The 19,620-nt window shown below is 39.6% G+C and overlaps 4 protein-coding genes and 2 long non-coding RNA genes across 12 annotated transcripts in view; 4 read left to right on the forward strand and 2 right to left on the reverse strand.

The window, feature by feature from the left end:
• The first annotated feature begins 135 nt into the window (after positions 1 to 135).
• LOC117223212 (uncharacterized) lies at positions 136 to 1,976 on the forward strand. Its single transcript, XR_004490872.2, has 2 exons — positions 136 to 1,341; positions 1,437 to 1,976. It is a non-coding gene; the product is annotated as an uncharacterized LOC117223212 (long non-coding RNA).
• LOC117223208 (uncharacterized) lies at positions 1,967 to 10,605 on the reverse strand. Of its 4 annotated transcripts, none has more exons than XM_033475390.2 (11): positions 10,212 to 10,605; positions 9,475 to 9,674; positions 9,122 to 9,256; positions 6,795 to 6,909; positions 6,603 to 6,702; positions 5,888 to 6,125; positions 5,417 to 5,648; positions 5,212 to 5,330; positions 4,900 to 5,043; positions 4,540 to 4,668; positions 1,967 to 4,326 (listed from the first exon to the last, which is right to left on the reverse strand). In XM_033475390.2, the coding sequence occupies exons 3-11, from the start codon at positions 9,167 to 9,169 to the stop codon at positions 4,096 to 4,098; spliced, it is 1,356 nt and encodes a 451-aa protein (XP_033331281.2). In that variant the 5' UTR covers positions 9,170 to 9,256; positions 9,475 to 9,674; positions 10,212 to 10,605; the 3' UTR covers positions 1,967 to 4,095. The 4 variants fall into 4 exon arrangements, with proteins under 4 accessions (XP_033331281.2, XP_033331280.2, XP_033331282.2 ...); XM_033475389.2 differs by having other exon boundaries at positions 9,122 to 9,265; XM_033475391.2 differs by lacking the exons at positions 9,122 to 9,256; positions 9,475 to 9,674; positions 10,212 to 10,605 and adding an exon at positions 7,741 to 7,960.
• On the forward strand, positions 8,142 to 8,915 carry LOC117223213 (uncharacterized). Its single transcript, XR_004490873.2, has 2 exons — positions 8,142 to 8,540; positions 8,643 to 8,915. It is a non-coding gene; the product is annotated as an uncharacterized LOC117223213 (long non-coding RNA).
• Positions 10,606 to 12,932: 2,327 nt separating the features above from the next.
• On the reverse strand, positions 12,933 to 17,464 carry LOC117223186 (ribosomal protein S6 kinase beta-1). The gene is made up of 12 exons (XM_033475354.2): positions 17,214 to 17,464; positions 17,052 to 17,092; positions 16,796 to 16,970; positions 16,206 to 16,289; positions 15,919 to 16,052; positions 15,760 to 15,822; positions 15,556 to 15,684; positions 15,390 to 15,480; positions 15,065 to 15,181; positions 14,755 to 14,994; positions 14,511 to 14,662; positions 12,933 to 14,402 (listed from the first exon to the last, which is right to left on the reverse strand). The coding sequence occupies exons 1-12, from the start codon at positions 17,298 to 17,300 to the stop codon at positions 14,345 to 14,347; spliced, it is 1,371 nt and encodes a 456-aa protein (XP_033331245.1). The 5' UTR covers positions 17,301 to 17,464; the 3' UTR covers positions 12,933 to 14,344.
• Positions 17,465 to 17,653: 189 nt separating this feature from the next.
• LOC117223190 (thioredoxin domain-containing protein 17) lies at positions 17,654 to 19,526 on the forward strand. Of its 4 annotated transcripts, XM_033475365.2 has the most exons (5): positions 17,974 to 18,237; positions 18,333 to 18,567; positions 18,694 to 18,968; positions 19,114 to 19,195; positions 19,281 to 19,526. In XM_033475365.2, exons 3-5 carry the CDS (start codon positions 18,827 to 18,829, stop codon positions 19,435 to 19,437), a joined length of 381 nt encoding a protein of 126 aa, XP_033331256.1. In that variant the 5' UTR covers positions 17,974 to 18,237; positions 18,333 to 18,567; positions 18,694 to 18,826; the 3' UTR covers positions 19,438 to 19,526. The 4 variants fall into 4 exon arrangements, with proteins under 4 accessions (XP_033331258.1, XP_033331256.1, XP_033331257.1 ...); XM_033475367.2 differs by lacking the exons at positions 17,974 to 18,237; positions 18,333 to 18,567 and adding an exon at positions 17,654 to 17,785; XM_033475366.2 differs by having other exon boundaries at positions 17,974 to 18,567.
• Positions 19,351 to 19,620, forward strand: part of LOC117223189 (calcium release-activated calcium channel protein orai) — a 28,362-nt gene continuing 28,092 nt past the window's right edge. Inside the window, exon 1 of the mRNA XM_033475362.2 lies at positions 19,351 to 19,486. The gene's annotated coding sequence lies outside the window, so the exon portion shown is untranslated. The remainder of the gene's footprint in view (positions 19,487 to 19,620) is intronic.

Here is a 19,620-nt window from a genome sequence, read left to right on the forward strand (position 1 = left end):
CCGTGCCTCGTGTCCGCTCCAAGCTCAAGCAGGATTCCCCCCACTTGGGGAGCACGACGGGAACGGCGAGCGAGGGTACGCTCACAACGACGACAGCACTGTGTCTCGAACAGCGTCCAGGCTGGCTGGACAAAACCCAAAATTCAAATCGAAGGAATGACGATAATAATCTTCCTGTGCTCTTAAATATTCCTTTGAAGCTTGCCAGTACTGAACAAAAATAGCGATGCCTTTGCTCCAGAGACCAATTAAGAGACAATACGCTTTAAATTACATGTAATTCAATTGTATCGCTATGTACAATTTCTAGCCAACCTCTGGTAGCACTATAAATATTTCTCCAAGATAGACCACACCGATAATTCTAAGTTCGACTCTGTACTTGCCGGCCACAGAAACATGAATTTGTCTTCTGAATTTGAAAAGACTGAAACGGTTTGTCCAGTTAGTCTTTATCTCAGAGAACACCGTGGAAAGGTTTGGGCCAAGAGCTCGCCTCAGCTCGGCTGGCTGTCTGTGTGTCGTAGCCGTTCTTGGCTACGCGGTGAAAGTCGCCGGCCTATTTGTTTCGTTACCGCGAACGCACGTCGCCTCTGCCCTCTCCCCGCTGTTCACAGGCTCGCGTGTACCTCGAGGTCCCCATCGGGCCCCCTCTTACACCGTTCCACGGTAGGACGATGTACATCGCGACGCACCGACCGGCGACGTCACCGCGGGCGCAGGCCTAGTTTTCGAGTCCGCGGCACCGATTACCCAAGGCAAAACCTCTCTCGGTTCTCCGACCCGCGCGGGTTTCAAGGTCGACGCCGGACGTTGCCGACTCGTACACCTCGGCCGAACATCCTGGTGATCCGGTTGATGAATCGGTACCGGTGACGCTCTCGCGTGCTACCGCGACGCCTCGACCTGCGGAAGACCGCTTCGGAGAACGTTCAGCTGATCCTCGACACGGATTGGAATGGAAGCAGTGACCTTGATCAGGGAGATTGGTTTATGTGGTGGAAGCGCGCAGTTCGGATAGGATGTTTTGTCGGTTGGGTACCTGGGTGCAGTGTAGTGGAGAGTGACACGGTGATTCTTGAGTCGTTCAATGGAGACTGGGTGACTCATGGTGTCCTTAAAAAGTTAATTTGCTCGGACGTTAGAACCTGGGCGTGTTATTCGGTCGTTTTGGGATAGGTCCTAAAAGTACAGAAAAGGAGGATTAGACAGGAGTTTCTGAGAAAAATAGATTGTCGGAGATTGTAGATGATTGATTGCGACCTCCGGTTAACCCTCGGCTAGTTTGGGTGGAGACGCCACGACTCACGCTTGCCTTTTCAAAACTGTGATTACCTAGAGGTCAGTAACAACTCGGGAACATTGCGTGCCAATCTGTAGTTAATTATCGTTGATGGAGCACAAAAATTAATTCTAAGCCTATTCATTCTTCTCAGAGATGCAACAATATCCTTATTAGAAATTCAGATCCTAAATGGTCCCCAGCGTCGCTATCCAAGAGGTAAAAGCACGACAGGTTTATAACATGACTGTTGTCCTCTTCGACCGCTAATGTCAGAACCAGTTTCCTATAAAGAAAAATTTGGCGTGTTGCGATGCCCGACAAAGGAATTTGAAAAATTTGGCAGGGTCCGTGAACGGGACGTTGGGCAGAGACATTCTCCGTAAAGGCGTGCATCGTGAGTCAACGTCGTTAGAGGAAGAGAGACGGCGAAGGAGAGACAGACCGTGGCTTCCAGGCGATTTTTATCGCCCTTGGCACGAATCGGCAAAGGCGATTGCATTTCGAGAAGGAGATCACAGGCGCGTATTCCTTATTAAAGGTATATTTCGCGTCTCTCTGCTCGGTCGCTCTCCATCGACGTCCTCTTCGATTCGTGTCGCAAACTATGCGCATTCACTATCCATTCCATCTGAAATCAAGAGTGTCCGCATTATTGTATAATTAGAATAAAGGAACAGAATGTTAAAACAAATCGTTGCACCTGTATTTCAGTTTAAGTTATCCACAGTCACTACTACGTCGCTCGAGTATCATACGGAAGACGTCAAGGAGGAGTATCCTTGGGTTTAAAGCACCCAGGTCATACCGGAAGCTACGGTCACGCGCAGTCGACACTGTGTGCTATCGCAAGCATGTTCGGATCGTTCCACGAGAGGGTCGTTTTTCTTTCAATTATGTTCGTTCGGTGATTACGGAAAAAGCCGAGGAAAATTCGAGTCAGATTCCAGGGAACCTTCGAGACCTCGTCGAACCTCCGTACTATAGACATATAGCTGCTCGTGTCGCACACACCTTCCATCGAGCGTCTTACTATCACGGTTTACAGTCGCAGAGACTAACACGTTGACTACCGTTGACATTTAATTTGTTTACTAGCAAAATTTAATCCGGCATTAAAATCTGCCATTTATATGCTATCTTAACATGTTCACAGTCCCATGTCCCATAAGCGAGTCACGGTGGTTTCGAGTTAGTCACACATAATTCAAGACAAATACTATAAGTAAGATTAACCCGAGAGCCTTCTCGAAACTAGTAGTATAACACAGGATAATGTATTCGAAAGAAGACAGCTTGTTACCGCTCTTAAAAAGTTATTGTCTTTCCCTACAGACGTCTAGACTGTGAACGCGCTAAGTGACATGTACAGTCTGACAAAGCGGCCAACGTGTTAAAGAACCAATCCATGTCCAAGAATTCAGAAAACTGTGCTAACGTGTAATCAAACTCGACAGAAAGTCCTTTTCGTTCTCCGAAGTATAGAGCCTTTGACATGGTTTTAGTTTGGAGCTCATAACTTTCAATGCCCGACTTTAACCGTGATCCTGCTCTGCTCTTGAGGTGAACACTCTCGGATTCACCGGCGATACGTGATAATTTCGGCCAAGACAAACACCGTACCGGTCTCGGGTGTCCCGATTTCTTAACCCATTGACTTACTAACGAAATCGTTTCTAATTCGAACGGCAAATCTTCGGAGTTCCCAGAATGGATATTAATCTGGACATTAAGCCGATATCGACGAGTCTTGCACCATTCCTCGCAGGGATGCGCAATAATAATCGTTTTCTTTAGTTGTTAAATCTTGCGATGACGGCGAACAATCGTTGTTCTCGGTAACAGCGAGATCACGGTTGCTTGTTTCGCTGACGTGACGCATCGTTCGTCGAACAAAGGTTTCGCTTCTCGCCGTGATTTCGGAGCCACTTCGTCGCGAGTTCAGTGAATTATGGAGACATGAGATCACGTGAATGAAACATTTTTATTTGGTCTGTCCCGAAAGTTTTTATCCCAGCCGTTATAAACTGGTAACGTAATTTTTTTACTGGACTCTCTTCGGACGTATTTCTGAGAGTAAACTTTTATGAGTTTTCTGCGACCGCCGTGCAACGTTCAGCAAAGAAAAAGCTTCATAAAATCTCCCATAAACGAAATTTTGCATAATCGTTCTAGTCATTCAAGATCATGGAGATCTCCGCACAGACTCTCAATAACTACAATTTGTTGTAGAAATTATATACAACTCACTGATCAAAATAATTAGTGCAATATGAAATAGACCAGTGAGAAATATCTGGCTCATCGTTCAAGATGAACGTCGGATGAGCTGTTTCAATTATTCAGAGTACAACATTTAAGAAAACAAGTGAGTTCGCGTAAGTATCATTTTCAATGCACGATCAACGGTTGCAAGAGCATCTCGCCTTCATCGAGTCGCTCGGGGCGATCGATTACCTTCGCGCGGCTCCTTTAGCCCGGGGCCTAGCGGCGTTCGTTTAATTTTTATTCGCATGATCGGCAGCCGATGCATTCAAGTACAAGGAGCCCCCATTAAACCGCACGCATGCTCGATTGGAACAAATGTAGCGAACCTGTACGCTGTTGAATGGTAGAGTACCCTTCAAAGACTCCCTTGGACCCCAGCGCTTCGAGTTGACTAGTTTCTGGGACAGGTAGAAGTGGTGAGCGCGAGGTCGCTCGAAGGTCACCGCATTTGTTCCACCCGCTATATGCTCGCTCAACTCCACACGTACATGATGCGCGCACGCACAGAACCGACGAATGGACGGAGGAGCCGAGACGGCGAAGGATCATTTCGAGGTCGATCCCGGGTAATAGTAGACGACCGCCGGTGCCGGAAGTTGCCAGTGGGCGGCGTGAAGTTCGATCAGTTGCAGTAGGGTCTTCCTGACCGACGGCAAGATGGTGTCCTCCGCCAGGAACGCATCCCTCAAGCTTCCAAGCAGTTGTTGCAGTTGAGCCGGCAACTCGGTGTCCAAATCCTTGCCAATGCACGTCAAAATAAAGAACAGGCAATCCGTCTATTCGAAACAAAAAAACAATGCTTACTTTCAGCTTCAGTTGCTTCTTTTTAAGCACAATAACTAGAACTTATTTCAAGTGTAGGCAAAAAAAGGAACAGTCAGTACTTAAATCTCTGACAAAAAGGGATTAAGTTTCCTCGAAGCCGTGCTCGTACTAATTTTCTCGAATCCTTTAAAAAAAGACTATTAGTCTAGCTAGCCTGAACTCACCTCTGCCAAGGAATTGACAACAGGAGGCTGCAGACAGTCCTGACAACACTTCCAGAGCAATGTGAGGAGAACGCGTCCGGGAGGAACGCCCTCCTGTTGTGTCTTTAACTGAAGCTGTCTCCGCTTCAACTGTAATCAGAATCATGCATATGTATGAACACGGATGTATTAATCATTTCGACTCACGTTCGAGCAACAAAAAAATATTGAATGATCTGTTGAGCGAGACAAGGTCGGGCAACGTGATCAATCACGGGATCAAGAAAACATCGTGTAACAGTGTTCGTGAGTCAGGTATTGTTAGAAGTCTGTATCTGATAGACATTGTTTTCACAAGCGAAACATCCATGTGTGTCCTACCTGACAATACATCTCATTGAGGAACGTCATGAAGGCGGAGTAACGATGACAATTCGATCCATCATAGAGGATCTTGACACGATCCTGATACCACTGTTGACACGTGTTCAACAAGGACTCCAGGAACGTTTCCTTAGCTTCTTTCTGCATCGATAATTAGATTGAACTTGAGAACAGTAGATAACAGTGTAAGTAACAAAAACAATCATTTGTTTTTGACAAATGTTTACTGACTAGTAAACATTTAAAACCCTAGTGACTACTAAAATTTGCAAATATTAAGTAGGATAAGTGTTAAAAACAGTTGGCAACCTCTATGATGGTGATACAAATTTTCGCCGCCGGTTCCGCGTATTTCCGGTTTTCCACAACCCTCTCCAATATATGTCGTACTAGTTCCATCAACGCTCTTGCGTTCAACAGGTTTGGATCTAATTTAATCAGAAATAATCAATAAGTATTTTGTTCCGCTACGGGTTTTGCTAGTAACATTTCATTAGAAATTTGATATTTCTACCATCGATGGCTCTCAGGAGAGTATCCTGGATCGCTGCAGGGAATTTCCCTAACTCCGAGGCATCTGAGATGTTTACCGCCTTCGCAGCCAACACATCAGCCGCGTTCAGGCTCTTCGATCGCTTCAAACCATATGTAGACACGAAGGACAACGATTTGGTGAGCCTGCCAGGTTTACTTGGATTCGGTTTGACCTCGTTCTGGTCCATACTGAAATGAACCCTACCGGAGCCCTGTAAAACCGGTAGAAGTCAACTCTCTCTCACTTGACACTGTCCAACAAAATTTTATGTTTTTATGTGTTCAAGTATTCGACAGGCGATTTTTATTCTAATCTCATTGCTTGTTTAATCAAGTTTGTGTGCAGTATTATTTGCTCGCAGTTAAATTCAAATTCTCCGCAGTGTTATTATCAATTATTGGAAGGTAAGACACGTTCTGGGCAGCGTAAGATCTGAAAGTTTCCGCCTACGTGTATAATATTTCCGCTGGACGTTGAATTGTCAAGCGGGTGTGTTTGTTTGAGCGCCGAAACGGTCGCATGATGACCACCCTGCGCGTGTCGCGATGTCTGATGATGTTGATGCTGCTGCTGTAGAGTATGTTGTATCTGTTGCTGTTGCTGCGCGTACAAATATCGGTGCACGTTGCCGCTCGACTTGCTGTGTTGCAGATAATAGGAGGATCGTTCTGAAGCATTCGACCGAGACCTGCGTCAAGAAACTTCATTAAGAATCAGTTGCTATAATGCAAAACGATGCGTGTGCTCAAGACTATTTTCTAATCGTTTGTTTACTCCGCGCGTAATTTTTAACTATAAAAATGGAAGAGTTCGTTAAAACGAACCGCTGCCGTTTGCTGACATAATCTCACGCCGTCTTTCACCTCACAATCTGATCCAAATATTAAATCTATAACGTCCGCGTTGCACAAGATAGTCGGCAAGCCTCTTTTCGGAGTCGCCTGTGATCTTTTCACTGCGTTTACGCCATATAAAAGATTAACAAACAGTTTTTAAAGATTAGACATCGAAGTAAGATCTCCTCCAAGTTTTTTCCCGTTGGCAGACTTTAACTATTTAATCGAGTTTGGAGGATTTCTATATTTCTTAGCTTTCTAGACATTGCCACAGCTGTTCCCGATAAGTCGACGGTGCTCCGACCGTTTTCTAAGTAGTTTACACTCACTTAGAAGGATGCGAATCGTTCTGCTTCATAGTGAACTCCTTCGCGTGTACGTTCAATCTTGGATTACTAACGTTCGCCGTGGCTCCTTCCGTTCTTCCGCCTAGAAAATATTCAACTCTCATTGCTTATGAAACACTGCTTTCCCTATTGTATTTATAAATAGCGCAAAATAACTATGATCCCACTACAAACCTGGGGGTCGATAAATCACCAAGGAAGGCTTGTTTTTCAAGGGTGTTACGTTGTTGTTATTATTATTATTATTATTACTGTTATTGTTTCCCTTTTGCGAAACCGCATCCCTCATCTAGAATAATAATTAAAAAGTCGCATTTTTATACACGATATAAACGATCCCAACGAACTTCTGTCAATGACAATTGAAAATGCCTCCCAATCAATTACCCTACTCCACCATGCGGTCTTCCAAATAAGACCAAATCTACCGCTAGCAATTAGGACTCCAATCAGGGTCAATTTCACAGGAACGATCCTCTACAATTCAACACACATGGAAGGCGTATAAATATAAAAAGTAGTTCTCCCACTGGTCAACTATCACCAACTGCCTTGAGGTCTTCTCACGAAGCCCAATAAGAACTTGAATGAACCATAATAGACCAAAGAATCATGCGTGTCTTGATGAGCTAAGGGCTCTCCATCACAAAGGCGACCTTTGAACATATTTTCGAACGAAAGTAACAAAGATATCGATTTCAAGTTTTGTGTAACCAATCTTCATTACAATGTAAAAAGATTGTTCAACGAAGGTGACAAAATTTGCAAACAGTTTACCAAATAGAAAAAAAGAGTATGAAGATTCCTTAAAAAGATAAATAGACCAACCCTCTCTACGTTGTGAATTTGACAGATCTTCCTGTAATATTTTCATCTATAACTCCAAAAAAACGAATCCTGCTGCCAAATTAAAAGACTTGTGTCATCCACAAGCTACGAGATGAGAATGAATAGGATTACCGGAGATCGTGAATAGGAGCATTTTTTGAAGACGTTCTAGCTAAGCTAGGAAGAGAGTTCGCAGAATCCGCTCGCGGAGAACGTGTGCAACAAAGGAAGCGGTGATCGAGGGGTCGTCGAGGCGGAAAGACGCAGTACCGAGCGAACTGGTGGGACTCACATTGAAGATCGTGCGAAAATCATCGTTTCCAAGGGCGTCGAGATAGCGTCGGATGGAAATCCTCTGTCCGTGAGGGTGTCAGTGGCGGCACGAACGCCGAGGTGGCCGGCAGGAACAAGCTAGCCCGGTCGAGTGAACACGTGCCACACGGAAAATCTCGCGGGATCCGCGTTTTCTTGTCGAATTTTCTTCCAGCTTTTTCCGCGTTGTGGCTCGGCCGCGCGTTACAGCCGACTCCGATGACTGTCGACTAATAATAGACGGGCACGGCCACGAGCGAGAGCTAGTTGAGCGAACGAGCGAGCGAAACGAACGCGAATATACAGGCTCCACGATACCAGCTTACATACGTATTAATGTGCGCTGCATCGCGCCTAACAGTGGACTCAAAATATCCGACGGGAGTCATCCTCGGCCTGTCGCCGAACACACAAGCTCTCAGGGTGGAACTGAAAATTGTTCAACGGGCGCGTTACGTCTCCTTCCGTGCTCGTTTTTCGTTCGACTCGATCCGAGAAAAGTTAGGTCTTTCTAATAGCGACCTTTTGGGAGCCGGCGTAGCTCCGGACAGCCTAAACCTGAAACATTTCCACTGTTTCTTCATTGAACGACGACTTTATACAGAAAGAAGGGCATCGATCCCCTAACTACACTACTACACGTTACAACTAGACTGCGGATCTTATGCATTTACACTATTTCTAGTTTTCCAAGAACGTTTGAAAAAGCTGAAGAAGGGTTTCCTTTTCCTAGGACCATGACAGATCCTCTAATAGAAGAACGGTTTGATCTTCGAAAATGTGAATATTCATAAAGTTCCACAGTCCATCATTAGTATAAGAGAATTCTTTAGTTATCATTAATGTTTATCCTCTAATACAAATACCATTTCCTATTTACAGAAAAAATTCGTCAAAAGTACTAGCACTGCCTTTCGAAGGAGTTTTCCTGTTGGTTAGTCAATTAAGATTTGTTTAGAATTAGGATGGACATCCTTGATCGGGCAAAGGCGAATGCAAAACAACAAGCTAATTAAGCCCTTAATGACGAGGATTAGCTCCGTCATCAATCAGCTTACAGCTTTAAGAACCTTCTACTTTTCTTATTCAATCCTTTTAACTAATTATTATTGCTTTCTTACAATAGAATAAAAATATTGTTAGTTTTTATAAAAATTTGAATGGAAATAAGGTCTAACAGTGTACGGGAAAGGCGCAGTCAGTTTTGGCTCCGTTTCCGCTTCCGTTTACACCCCAAATATCTATGACTAACGGTGTATACGACCAACATGTGCATAGCCTCTGGGTAAACGCTCATCCGTCCTTCACTATACATTACCAAGGCATTTCCATTAAGTTCTCACTTTAGCTAATTATCTCACCTTCGTCGTCTCTTCGTTGGTGTGTGAGATTCGCGCCACGCGCACCATCTTGGACGATTATCCGTTTAAACGTGTCGTTGGAATCCGTTAAAGAGACCGACAAACCACTGCACCAATCGCACCACCTAGATTACACTGCGCGCTCTAATAAATACACAGATCATTATTACCAGTTAAATCGCGACACAATTCTGCGTTCGAACAAAACCCCGGGGCGGAATAACTTTAATGAGATGTTCAAACAGCAATTTGAATTCACATGCATCGCGCGATTTCATATTCAACCCGTTTCGACTTTCACTTTTCCAATATAGATTCGCGGTTTACGATGATCGCAGATAGTTTATACTAACCTTCGTTCCGGTGCATGGCGTAATCACTGGACAGTTCGCCGAGATTCGTAAGTTCGGGAATTCGTTGCAAATTTTTCGAAGAAAATCGTTCGTTCGGTTTCAGTTTCGATTTACCGGCGCCAAAGACCGGAAGTCAGCCGCGGCACTGACGTCGTTCTCGATACTGGCACTTTGTCAACCGATTCGAGTCAACCGCGTACCTGTATTCAAATTATCACGATGAATCATCGCGCCGTTTGTTGACGACCGTGCCCACACCCAAGCTAGGCATCATCTTAAAATTTGCATACATATCTACGATGCAAAACCTTTTATGTATAAAAAATAAATAGCTGCACTCGAAGAACCCATAACACCTTCAACAAAAACATTTTTTGAAGCTACTCGTGTTTAGGTCCGTCCAGTTTAGTAATTGAATATTAGAATTCTCAACATTTATTCGTACTATATACGAAGCTACCTAAATTACCTGACCTAGACCTTTTCTATTAGCGAGGCCAAATATAGGCCCCACCTAACCCTGATACAAATCTACAATCCCAGCAGTTAACAGTGGGTCAACTGAAAACTCATCGCTCTTCTATTCAACTCGATGCTAATGCAAATCAAACTTAATGAAGAGAAAGTGCTCGCTGAGAAAGCATCCGACTTGACTATGGCCAACAGTAAAATTTGTACCCGCCGTTCAAAATATAATTGTACCCTTCGCTTAAAATATGTCTACCAGCCGACATTACCTGAGATGTATTGTAACGGCCCAGGAATGAAATTTCTTATAACTACATTCGAGGCGAATTCAAACTAGATCAACACTCGAAAGTTACAGCCCGACTCCGGTCCTAACGGTCAAAATTCCGGTCACTTCGATTATCGAAACCGTCAACATTTTATCGATAAACACTTCGCGACGGAACTCCGATCGACCCTCGAGAGCGACATCGACGCGAATGCTCGATGGCCTAGTATCGCGGCGCGAACACCTTCGCGATTTTATTTCGTTTTCATGTATTACGCCTTCGAACGAGTATCGTTATGCCGCAAACAGAAAGATCTACGGCATTGCAAATTGCAATAGTTCGCCATGCACTCTCGAACGTGGAGCCCGCTCAAGCGGTGACGATCGAGCTGGATCATCCGCGATGCGTTCAACCATCCATGAATCCTCTACCACGCAGTCCCGCCCACGCGAATGACGTTGTTTCTCCATTCTCGTTACATGCACGTGCGTGCAATATGCCATTATTATGGCACGCCATGCGCGTGCTAAATGTCCTTTGCAAGTAATCAGCTGGGTATCGAGCATCTAACCCTTCCATCGATAACATTGCCTTGTTGCAACCAGCTTATGCAAAGTCCTCATGGAGAGCAGCATCGATCTAGTACATCGATCACTCACTTCCCATAACATGTTGCCTTATTATGTTCTGTTCTTTAAAATACAGCACCTGAGAATCCTCGTAGTCATAATAGCTGTCCACTCCGTGTGTACGCTACAAGTTTGAAGACATACCAGGTGGATGAACAGCTGTTATGATGATCAGCGTAGTTACGGAAAGTGGCGGGACTGAGTAAACTGTTTGAACAAAGTTAAAGCAATCCCATGAACGTACAGGATATAATTCAAACTTGGTTTATGCAACAATAACATCATATATGTCACAAATCATTTTATTTATTTGTAAATACGATTTAGAGGATTACAAACCATGGTAGCAATAAGTCAATTGAAGAATCTATATTTCTTTTAATTGGAAGCATTAAACCATTTATCACTTCATCTGGCCAATGGCTAGTCGTTTATACATCGTTTCGATGATACTCTTTTCTTTTTTTTTTTCTTTAAGCACTTAACTAACATATTCTTGTGCCATGGGTAACCATAAACGCTTCTTCTCGGAATATTACACCATCGAAAAGAAAAACGCGTGGAAAAATAAAACTTAATTTCTGCTAAATTCGTTCCGTACGCATTCGAACGCTACAAGAGAACGTAATATACATGTAGATCTAAATATATAAAGCACTACGTGCTATTCTCGTAATTATTTCATCTTTTTCCATTCCATTTTTTTTTCTTTTACGTATAAAAATGAATCTGATAGTATTCAGGCCGTTTAGAATCTGTTCAAATCAATGAGTATCAGCACCAAGGGTCAGTTGCAAGCAGCACGCTAGCAGAATCTACCTACAAAGTATACGATTTCACTCAACGACCAAGTTTTCATCAATAGATCTCATAACACATACAAAAACGGTACTCGAACTTGTACAATGTTCTCTAGGTTATAAAAAACACATAAAAATCATAGGACGTAGATTAAATAGATGTGGTAGTACGTTACCATGTCGTTACAAACGTGACTGTTATTTTCAATGGACTATAATTAAATCCTAATTTACTATGAACTTGTTACAATAATGTAACCAAAATAACGAATATTAGAACGGCAAGTCCTGAATACATTTTGCAAGTGGAAAGTTCTTGTATGTTATATATAATCAACTCGACTCGACTCTGTAGACAGATTCTTGTTTTAATATTGAAAATACATTGTCCCTTCGATACACACAGAAAAGAATTATTTGTAAATTATCATTTTTGAATACATACTTCATTTACAATATTGTTTTCTCCATAAGAACTCAGCTTGTTACTTTATGAACCAGTTAATATTGCTCTCAGATTACTCTGTTCTATAACTGCTTAAGACACAATTGTTTATTTCATCTTTAAAGAAATTCGTTGCTAAAAAGAGCAAGTTTTTATCAAGAAAACAATACAAATCATTGAATAGTGTATAATCGTGTGCGTACACTAGTTCTGTTCAAAAGTACGGAATTGTAAACCGCTTGAAATAAAAATAGACGTCCTTGGTATCCCGAGGGAATAAAAGGAATGACATTCAATCTAAAATAGGATATCGAATAATTTTTTTCATAGAAAAATTGGCTAGATAATTCAAAATAAAATAATAATCACAGACTTTCGAACACAGCGTGTACTGCACCCATTGTGTTACTTGTGCACAGTCGAAATGCGGTTCATCAAATTTATAACAAGACAGAAAGAAAGGAGATAATTCTCAATGGTCGGTGGTCAACCGCAACGAGAAACTTATTTATTGGATCGAATATTTCGACCATGATATTTTCGCTGTATATAGTTAAAATTGTAATATGTCGGCTAATATGGCCTGTGAACACTTGGGTAGTTTAAAGTTTCTTTTTTGTTTCGGTGAGCGGTGAACAGTCACCCTGAACGCTTATTCTTTACACTATTTTATCTTTGACTATTTATCGTATGTGTACGAATCAATATATATATAAGAAGAAAAATACAACATATATATATGTTGTATTTTTCTTCTATATATATATATGTTGTATTTTTATTATATATATATATATATATATATATATATATATATATATATATTATATTTATATATATAAATATATATATATATATATTAGTGTTTAATAATGTACAAATATATGTAACGAATAGATATTATTTAAATAAATTGCGATAGTATGATGACACACTGAACAACATGTGAACACGAGTGTTAAATATGAACTATACCCTCGTCTCGTCGCAGAGTCAACGTTTCGCAGTAACATTGTTACCATGGTAACTAGTTTCACACTAAATATTTTTTCTGTTAATTACACAAAATCACAACAAAGCTGTTTGTCTTATCTTCTTCTTTTTCTTCAAGGCGTAAACGGTTAAATAAAGGTGGTTCTTTTTTTGTACACGTATATATGGATAAACAAGGCTTCTACAAAAAAATATTTGTATGCTTGAAGATCAGAGCATGCTGCATTTTTAACTCACGCTTCGTAGGAACTTTCAATTGTACAAATGCAATTCCATTGCAGTATTACATAAACACTGTCTATGACTATCCACGTAGACACGTTATTGTTTTCATATTATTGCCATGGAAACGTTATTACTGCTGACAATAGAATTCCTTGTTTTTCTTCTCTCTTTTTCGAATGAACGACCGGATATGGAATTTTGAGCGGCGGAGCGGTAGTGGCAGCTGTGAAACTTTGTTATTAAGTCTATTTGTCTTTTGTCCATTTTCAATGAATCACATTTAAGCAATCACATACACCGCGATTAAATTACATTTGCCGTGTACAGTTTTTTTTCGTTCTTTTCTTTGCATTTTTTTCTTCTCTCAATATACAAGTGTTACAAGATGGTTGAATTTCAAATTTGTCTCAACAGTGGTAATTTTTCAAGTCTCTAAAAGTGCTGGAATTTTTCAGTCTGTTGCACTTAACATGAATGACGCTTGTGTATCTATACATGAACATCCAACCAACCTACAGATCAGTATTTACAAAAAACAATAGATCATTACACGTATTAACAGGACAATGTGAAACGTGTGCAGTATTTCGACTATAAATGTATGCGAATAAATGGATCCCGTTAGAACGTTCAGCACATTGTAACTAACGACAAATAAGTAAATAAAATCATCCTTTCCTGATTAATTATTTTCTGAATTTTTCTGTTACAGATATGTATATAAATAAATACATATATCTACAAATATACATATTTATGCATATACATACATTTTTACATGCTACCAAATAACTGCTACGTCGCTGTTCTTAAAGCATAATCTTAATTAGTACCTTTGTTATAATTAAATTTGATTAAAAAAAAAAATTAGCTAAATTTTAACTGCTGAATATCCAACGAAGTACCGGATATTGGACCTATCCTTTTGCTACTCCATCTATATTTTTATAAAATCCCTCCCTGAGACACAAGGATTTGGTCATAGATATCCAGCAGTTAGGCCCAAATGCTAAGCATTTTCCACTATAGTACAAGTGGCAGTTAGCCTATCTCAATCATTTCTGTATCTTCCATATTTCCGTGTCCAACACCATTGTGTCTACAAATGATTAGGATTGTCATTGTTTCATGTGCAAAGGTGAATGTATCAACACATTAACCTATCTGTAAAGCGTAATGATATAATACCAGACAAAAAGTTACTCACCTATGAGTTTGTACGTGTGTATTATGTAAATGAAAATGTGTTGTTCTTGGTGAAAATCCACGCATATTACCTCTACGTGGACTTCTAGCATTTATTACTCGCGGCTGCGAATACATATCCTCCAATATACTTGGTGCTACATATGTGAATCCCTGAAAGCGATTCAATTTTTGTTGTAATTTACGAAATAAATTTGCCATTATCACTTGATCGCAAAATAAAAACAAAAAACAAGAACACGTACTTGAAATACTCTATTTGCTGATTCACTTAACGTGTATTCTGCCGGCGAGTCTATTGGCGCAGAAGTTGTGAACTTTTTATCAAATTGTGACACATCATCCTCGCTCGCTAATGTTGGTCTAAACGGCGGTTCCAATTTTCGGGAAATGACGTCATGCCAACTGATATGCTTGAAAAACTGATGATTTTTTATTTGTTCAGCATCTGATGAACCAGATCCCAATCTCTGGGCAACTTGTCTCTACAGAAATTATATACACGATTAAATTTTAATTCGATAAATGATGAAATAATAAGTTTGAAAAATCAACCTTCAGCAGCTTCCGGATTAGGTCTCTAGAATCAGGTGTTAGGTACTGTGGAAGATTCAATTTTCCACGTAGAATTTTCTCAATTGTTTTCTTTCTATTGTCAGATGTAAATGGTGGCTAAAAATTCAAAAAGCTTCTGATATAATTGCAACAAGTGCTTGACCAAAAGTCACACAATATACATGAGTTTAATGATAATAGAAAATATATAACAGATTATAATCTAATTTACCATATTGTAGATAAGATTGAGTTCATGAAAGGAGCATGAAGCTTATTCAGATCTCCATCTAATACATAAATATGTATAATTTAGAATACTTACTGAACCTGTGAGCATATCATACATTAAAGTTCCAAGGCTCCACCAATCTACTGCTTTTCCATGACCACTTCTCGTTAAGATTTCTGGAGCCCTTTAATTTTTTATATCTATTAGCTAGTTCATTACAGAATTATGACTATAGTTGAGTTAAATAAATTATGCTTACATGTATTCTATGGTACCGCAAAATGTGTGTGTAACGGTGCCATCTTGTATATGTTCCTTACACAAACCAAAATCGGTCAATTTTATATGTCCCTCAGCATCCAATAAAATATTTTCTGGCTTTAAATCTCTGAAAGTTTGTTAATAATACATTAGTGATCTAATTGTGGGAACAGAATTAAATGTGTATGTAGTATATGGATACCTATAAATTATTCCTTGTAGATGTAGATGTTGTAGTGCCAATATTATTTCCGACAAGTAAAAACTGCACAAATAAAATGTATATTGAGTTTCTGTCATAGTTGTGAACATAAAATGAAAATCATAGTTCTACAAACGACTCTATTTCAGTTTCACCTACCAAGCAGTTTCTTCAAGAAAAATGCCTTCATCATTTAAATGTCGAAACAATTCACCACCACACATATACTCCAAGATCAAATATAATTTCCCACCAGTTTGAAAAGCATACATAAGGTCTACGATGAAAGGATGCTGCCAGATATAAATATACATACATTTGAGTGTTTTTCTATTTCTCACTACTTTTACTTTATATTTTAAAATTGAAATAATATGAATAATCAGACGGCTATACATCACACATCTCGTCTGATTAATGAAAACTATTATGAACTTTAAATCTACCTTTACAGCTTCCAGGATATTTCTTTCAGCCTTGGTGTGGGCCGTATCTTTCTGGTTCCTTATAATAGAAGCCTTACGTAAAACCTACATTTAAAATAAGTTCATCTATGGTGATTCAGAAAAACACAATGGAGCCATACAATAGAAATCAAAATGTATGTTAAATTATATGGTAGATCATTTTACTTTCAATCACACAATAACAATGTATAATATCCAATAATTATGTCTAAAAAATGTTTGAATATTAGGAATGACAGGTAAGAGAAAACTGCACATGGTCACAATGTCAAATGACTATGCTTTACATTTAATATATCCGTTTTATTTATCAAAATCCGGAAAAAATAGGAAATCAATAACGCTGCATGCTTGGACCAACAATTAATAAAAAGATTGCAATTGCTCGCAACAATGTGCAATGAAACAAAGGCAGACAAAGAAATTATATAATTCCGATCAAAACATGAAAATAACATTTTCGAAAAGCTAATAACCAGCCAAAATATTGTATCAGATCTAGCAACAGTCAATGAAGAATCAATCAAGAATAAAGGAGAAAGATAAAGAAATCGTCGTGTCTCGCCTACCTTCATCGCGAAGATCGTGCCACTGTCATTACCCGTTACTTTACGCACTTGAAAGACCTTGCCATAACCACCCTTCCCGATAACTTTACACAGTTCGAAATCCTCGGGACCAGCCCTTTCTCTGCCACGGTTAACATTCTGTTCGGATATGGGAACCTTCTCGACGCCTTCCGATCTGGCAAATGGAAAATTGTCATTAGCTCGAGACTGGACACGGGCAGCCGCCCGTACGCCAACACGGAAAAGGCTTACTCACTCGGTGATCTCGTTCATGTTTGGATTCGCGTCATACTCTTCCTACGTGAAAAAGGAGAAAACGAAGAACGAATGTTAAGGAACGAACAAGAAACAGAAGAGAAAACGATAAAGCATGTCAGAGAGAGTGGTGCGGTAATATCGCGTGCAGATGGTGAATTACCTCGCCGATCTCGATAACATCGTCGTCGGACTCGTCCCTATTTACTGTATCAGCATCGTGCAACTCGATATCGAAAACCGCGGCCATTCTACGCGCAGTTTGTTTCGAACCGAGTATTTAGATCTCGCGACCAACTCGAAGCCGAGCGATTTCTTTTCAAATGATTGACCACGACAATATTGTTGCACGGTCAAAACCTTGAATTACTGCGAACAAGCTGCCCCGTCCCAGGGCATACCAAACACCCTCGCCTCGTGTACACTCTGATTGGTCGTACACTATCGTCATCGCGAGGTCATCGGAGTGGGAGGGTACGCTGTCTCCGCCAATCGAAAATCAACGAAGAATTGACAACCACGGAACAACCAAGCGCTATTGCCAAGTTGCAGCTTATGTCTCGATTCCGCGGTTCATTTGAATTGCATACCTCCATATATGTATACATACATCTCAAGAACGAAATGCAAGTTCATTGTCGCACTATTCGCAGCAAGAATGGCATAACCCAAAACTCGAACATATCTTGCCTGGATTCAAATCTGCTTAGAAGTGTTAATATTCTTTTTAGTCAGGTTTGAAACTACATGTATAGTACATAATCTTAATCTCATTTCTAATAGCTGCACTAATGAAAAAAATGACAATAACTCTGACGTCGTTGAAATTATTCACTAGAACTCGTTCAATCGTTCGCCGAAACTGATGATGTTAATGCTGATTAATGCGCACAATTGTGTTGGTATTAAGAACGGCTACGTAAATTAATTTTTATATAGAGTAATTTACGTAGTCGAGAAGCATTTAAATAGAAATTGATTTCCTTCGTCCAAGGTCCTATTATGATAAAAATAAAATAACGACTTTGTATGTTTTGATTGCAAGAAGATTCAGGGATTTATTTTAAGGGGTTAGGATACTGTGAAAGATAAAAAAAAGTAGGTTTCCCTATAGAAATTAGTAATATCAAAACAAAGTTAACTCTCAAATTTTAAAGCAATTGGATAAACAGAACTGGAGAAATCTTGTAAGTAGAACTGATTTGAAAAATGTTATTAATAGAAAAATACTTTCAAATTTTTAGGTCAATTATCATGTACTATAATTCATATATGTTTCCAGTCACTTCCAGTTCTGTTCGAAGATTTGATTGCTTTCAAAGTTTGACCTTTTTGTATTTCATTTTCGAGGATTTAAATCAGCGTTCAAGCAAAGATAAAAATTATCGTAAAAAATTCAACAGTATCCTAACTCTTTAACCTTTGCCACTGTGAATGCCATTTTAATGTGTGTCTTGTTTTAAAATGCAATAAAAATCACCACCAAACATTTAAAATATCATGTGTTAATGTAAAAGGTATGTGTAAGGTCGTATTTATTTTTACTAAAAAAAATTTTAAATTTAATGTCAACGGTGTAGCGATCGAGCCGGTATCAATTACACGGAGCTCGATAAATTCTTAAAGTGTTCTCTTATCAACAGGGTTATTATCAACCGAAAATACCTTACATACAAGAAGGCTATCGATATTTTAACGCTGATAAGAAGCTTTTATACAAGAACGAGAAATCAGGTTTGAAACTGCACTATCAACAAGAAAAAGAAAAAACGGAAAATGGTTGTGCGTCACAGTGTGCAAGGATACGAAAACTTTTTCGTATTTATGGAAAAATTCAAACCTTCTGAACAGGTTTATGTGCTTTATAGTGGTACGAAACTTCCTGATGGGAAAAGTTGGTGTTCCGACTGCGTTGAAGGTATCATTATTGAAATACACTTGTTTGTTTCATATTTACGTAACCTAAATGCGATAAAAAATAATAAATCTTCTTAAATTAAGTACTTCTGTTAAATTGCTTTTTGTGTATATCAATAGTACAATATATTTTATTTTTGTTATAGCGGCACCTTTCATAGAAGAAGGATTCAAAACAGCTTTAGAGACTATACATTTAGTTACTGTAGAAGTTGGAGATCGAACATTGTAAGTCATAGTGTTATTTAAATACATGATGTTTGTCAATTAAACAAATACAAGTAAATGAAATAGAATACTATTTTCATTTCAGCTGGAAAGACATGAATTGTCCATTCCGAACAAATTCTACTACAAAATTAAAAGTATTACCAACACTAGAAAGATGGGGCACGCAAAAACGTCTAGAGGGTGACCAGTGTTTGGAAGCAGACCTTATTGAAATGTTGCTTACTGATACAGATGACTAAACAATACTACCGCCTTGCTGCATTAATGAAGTTCAAGGAAAGCATTCATGTAAGTTCCCAAAGATAGATACCACATCTAAAGTTGAAAATGTTTTTTTTTATTGTTACAAATCCTTGATAGAATTTCCTATCCTCTTTTATATAAATAGTATAAACTTGATAATAATGCATGTATAGGCACTC

This window comes from Megalopta genalis, chromosome 1 (genome assembly GCF_051020955.1).
Source record: "Megalopta genalis isolate 19385.01 chromosome 1, iyMegGena1_principal, whole genome shotgun sequence".
Classification (NCBI taxonomy): domain Eukaryota; kingdom Metazoa; phylum Arthropoda; class Insecta; order Hymenoptera; family Halictidae; genus Megalopta; species Megalopta genalis.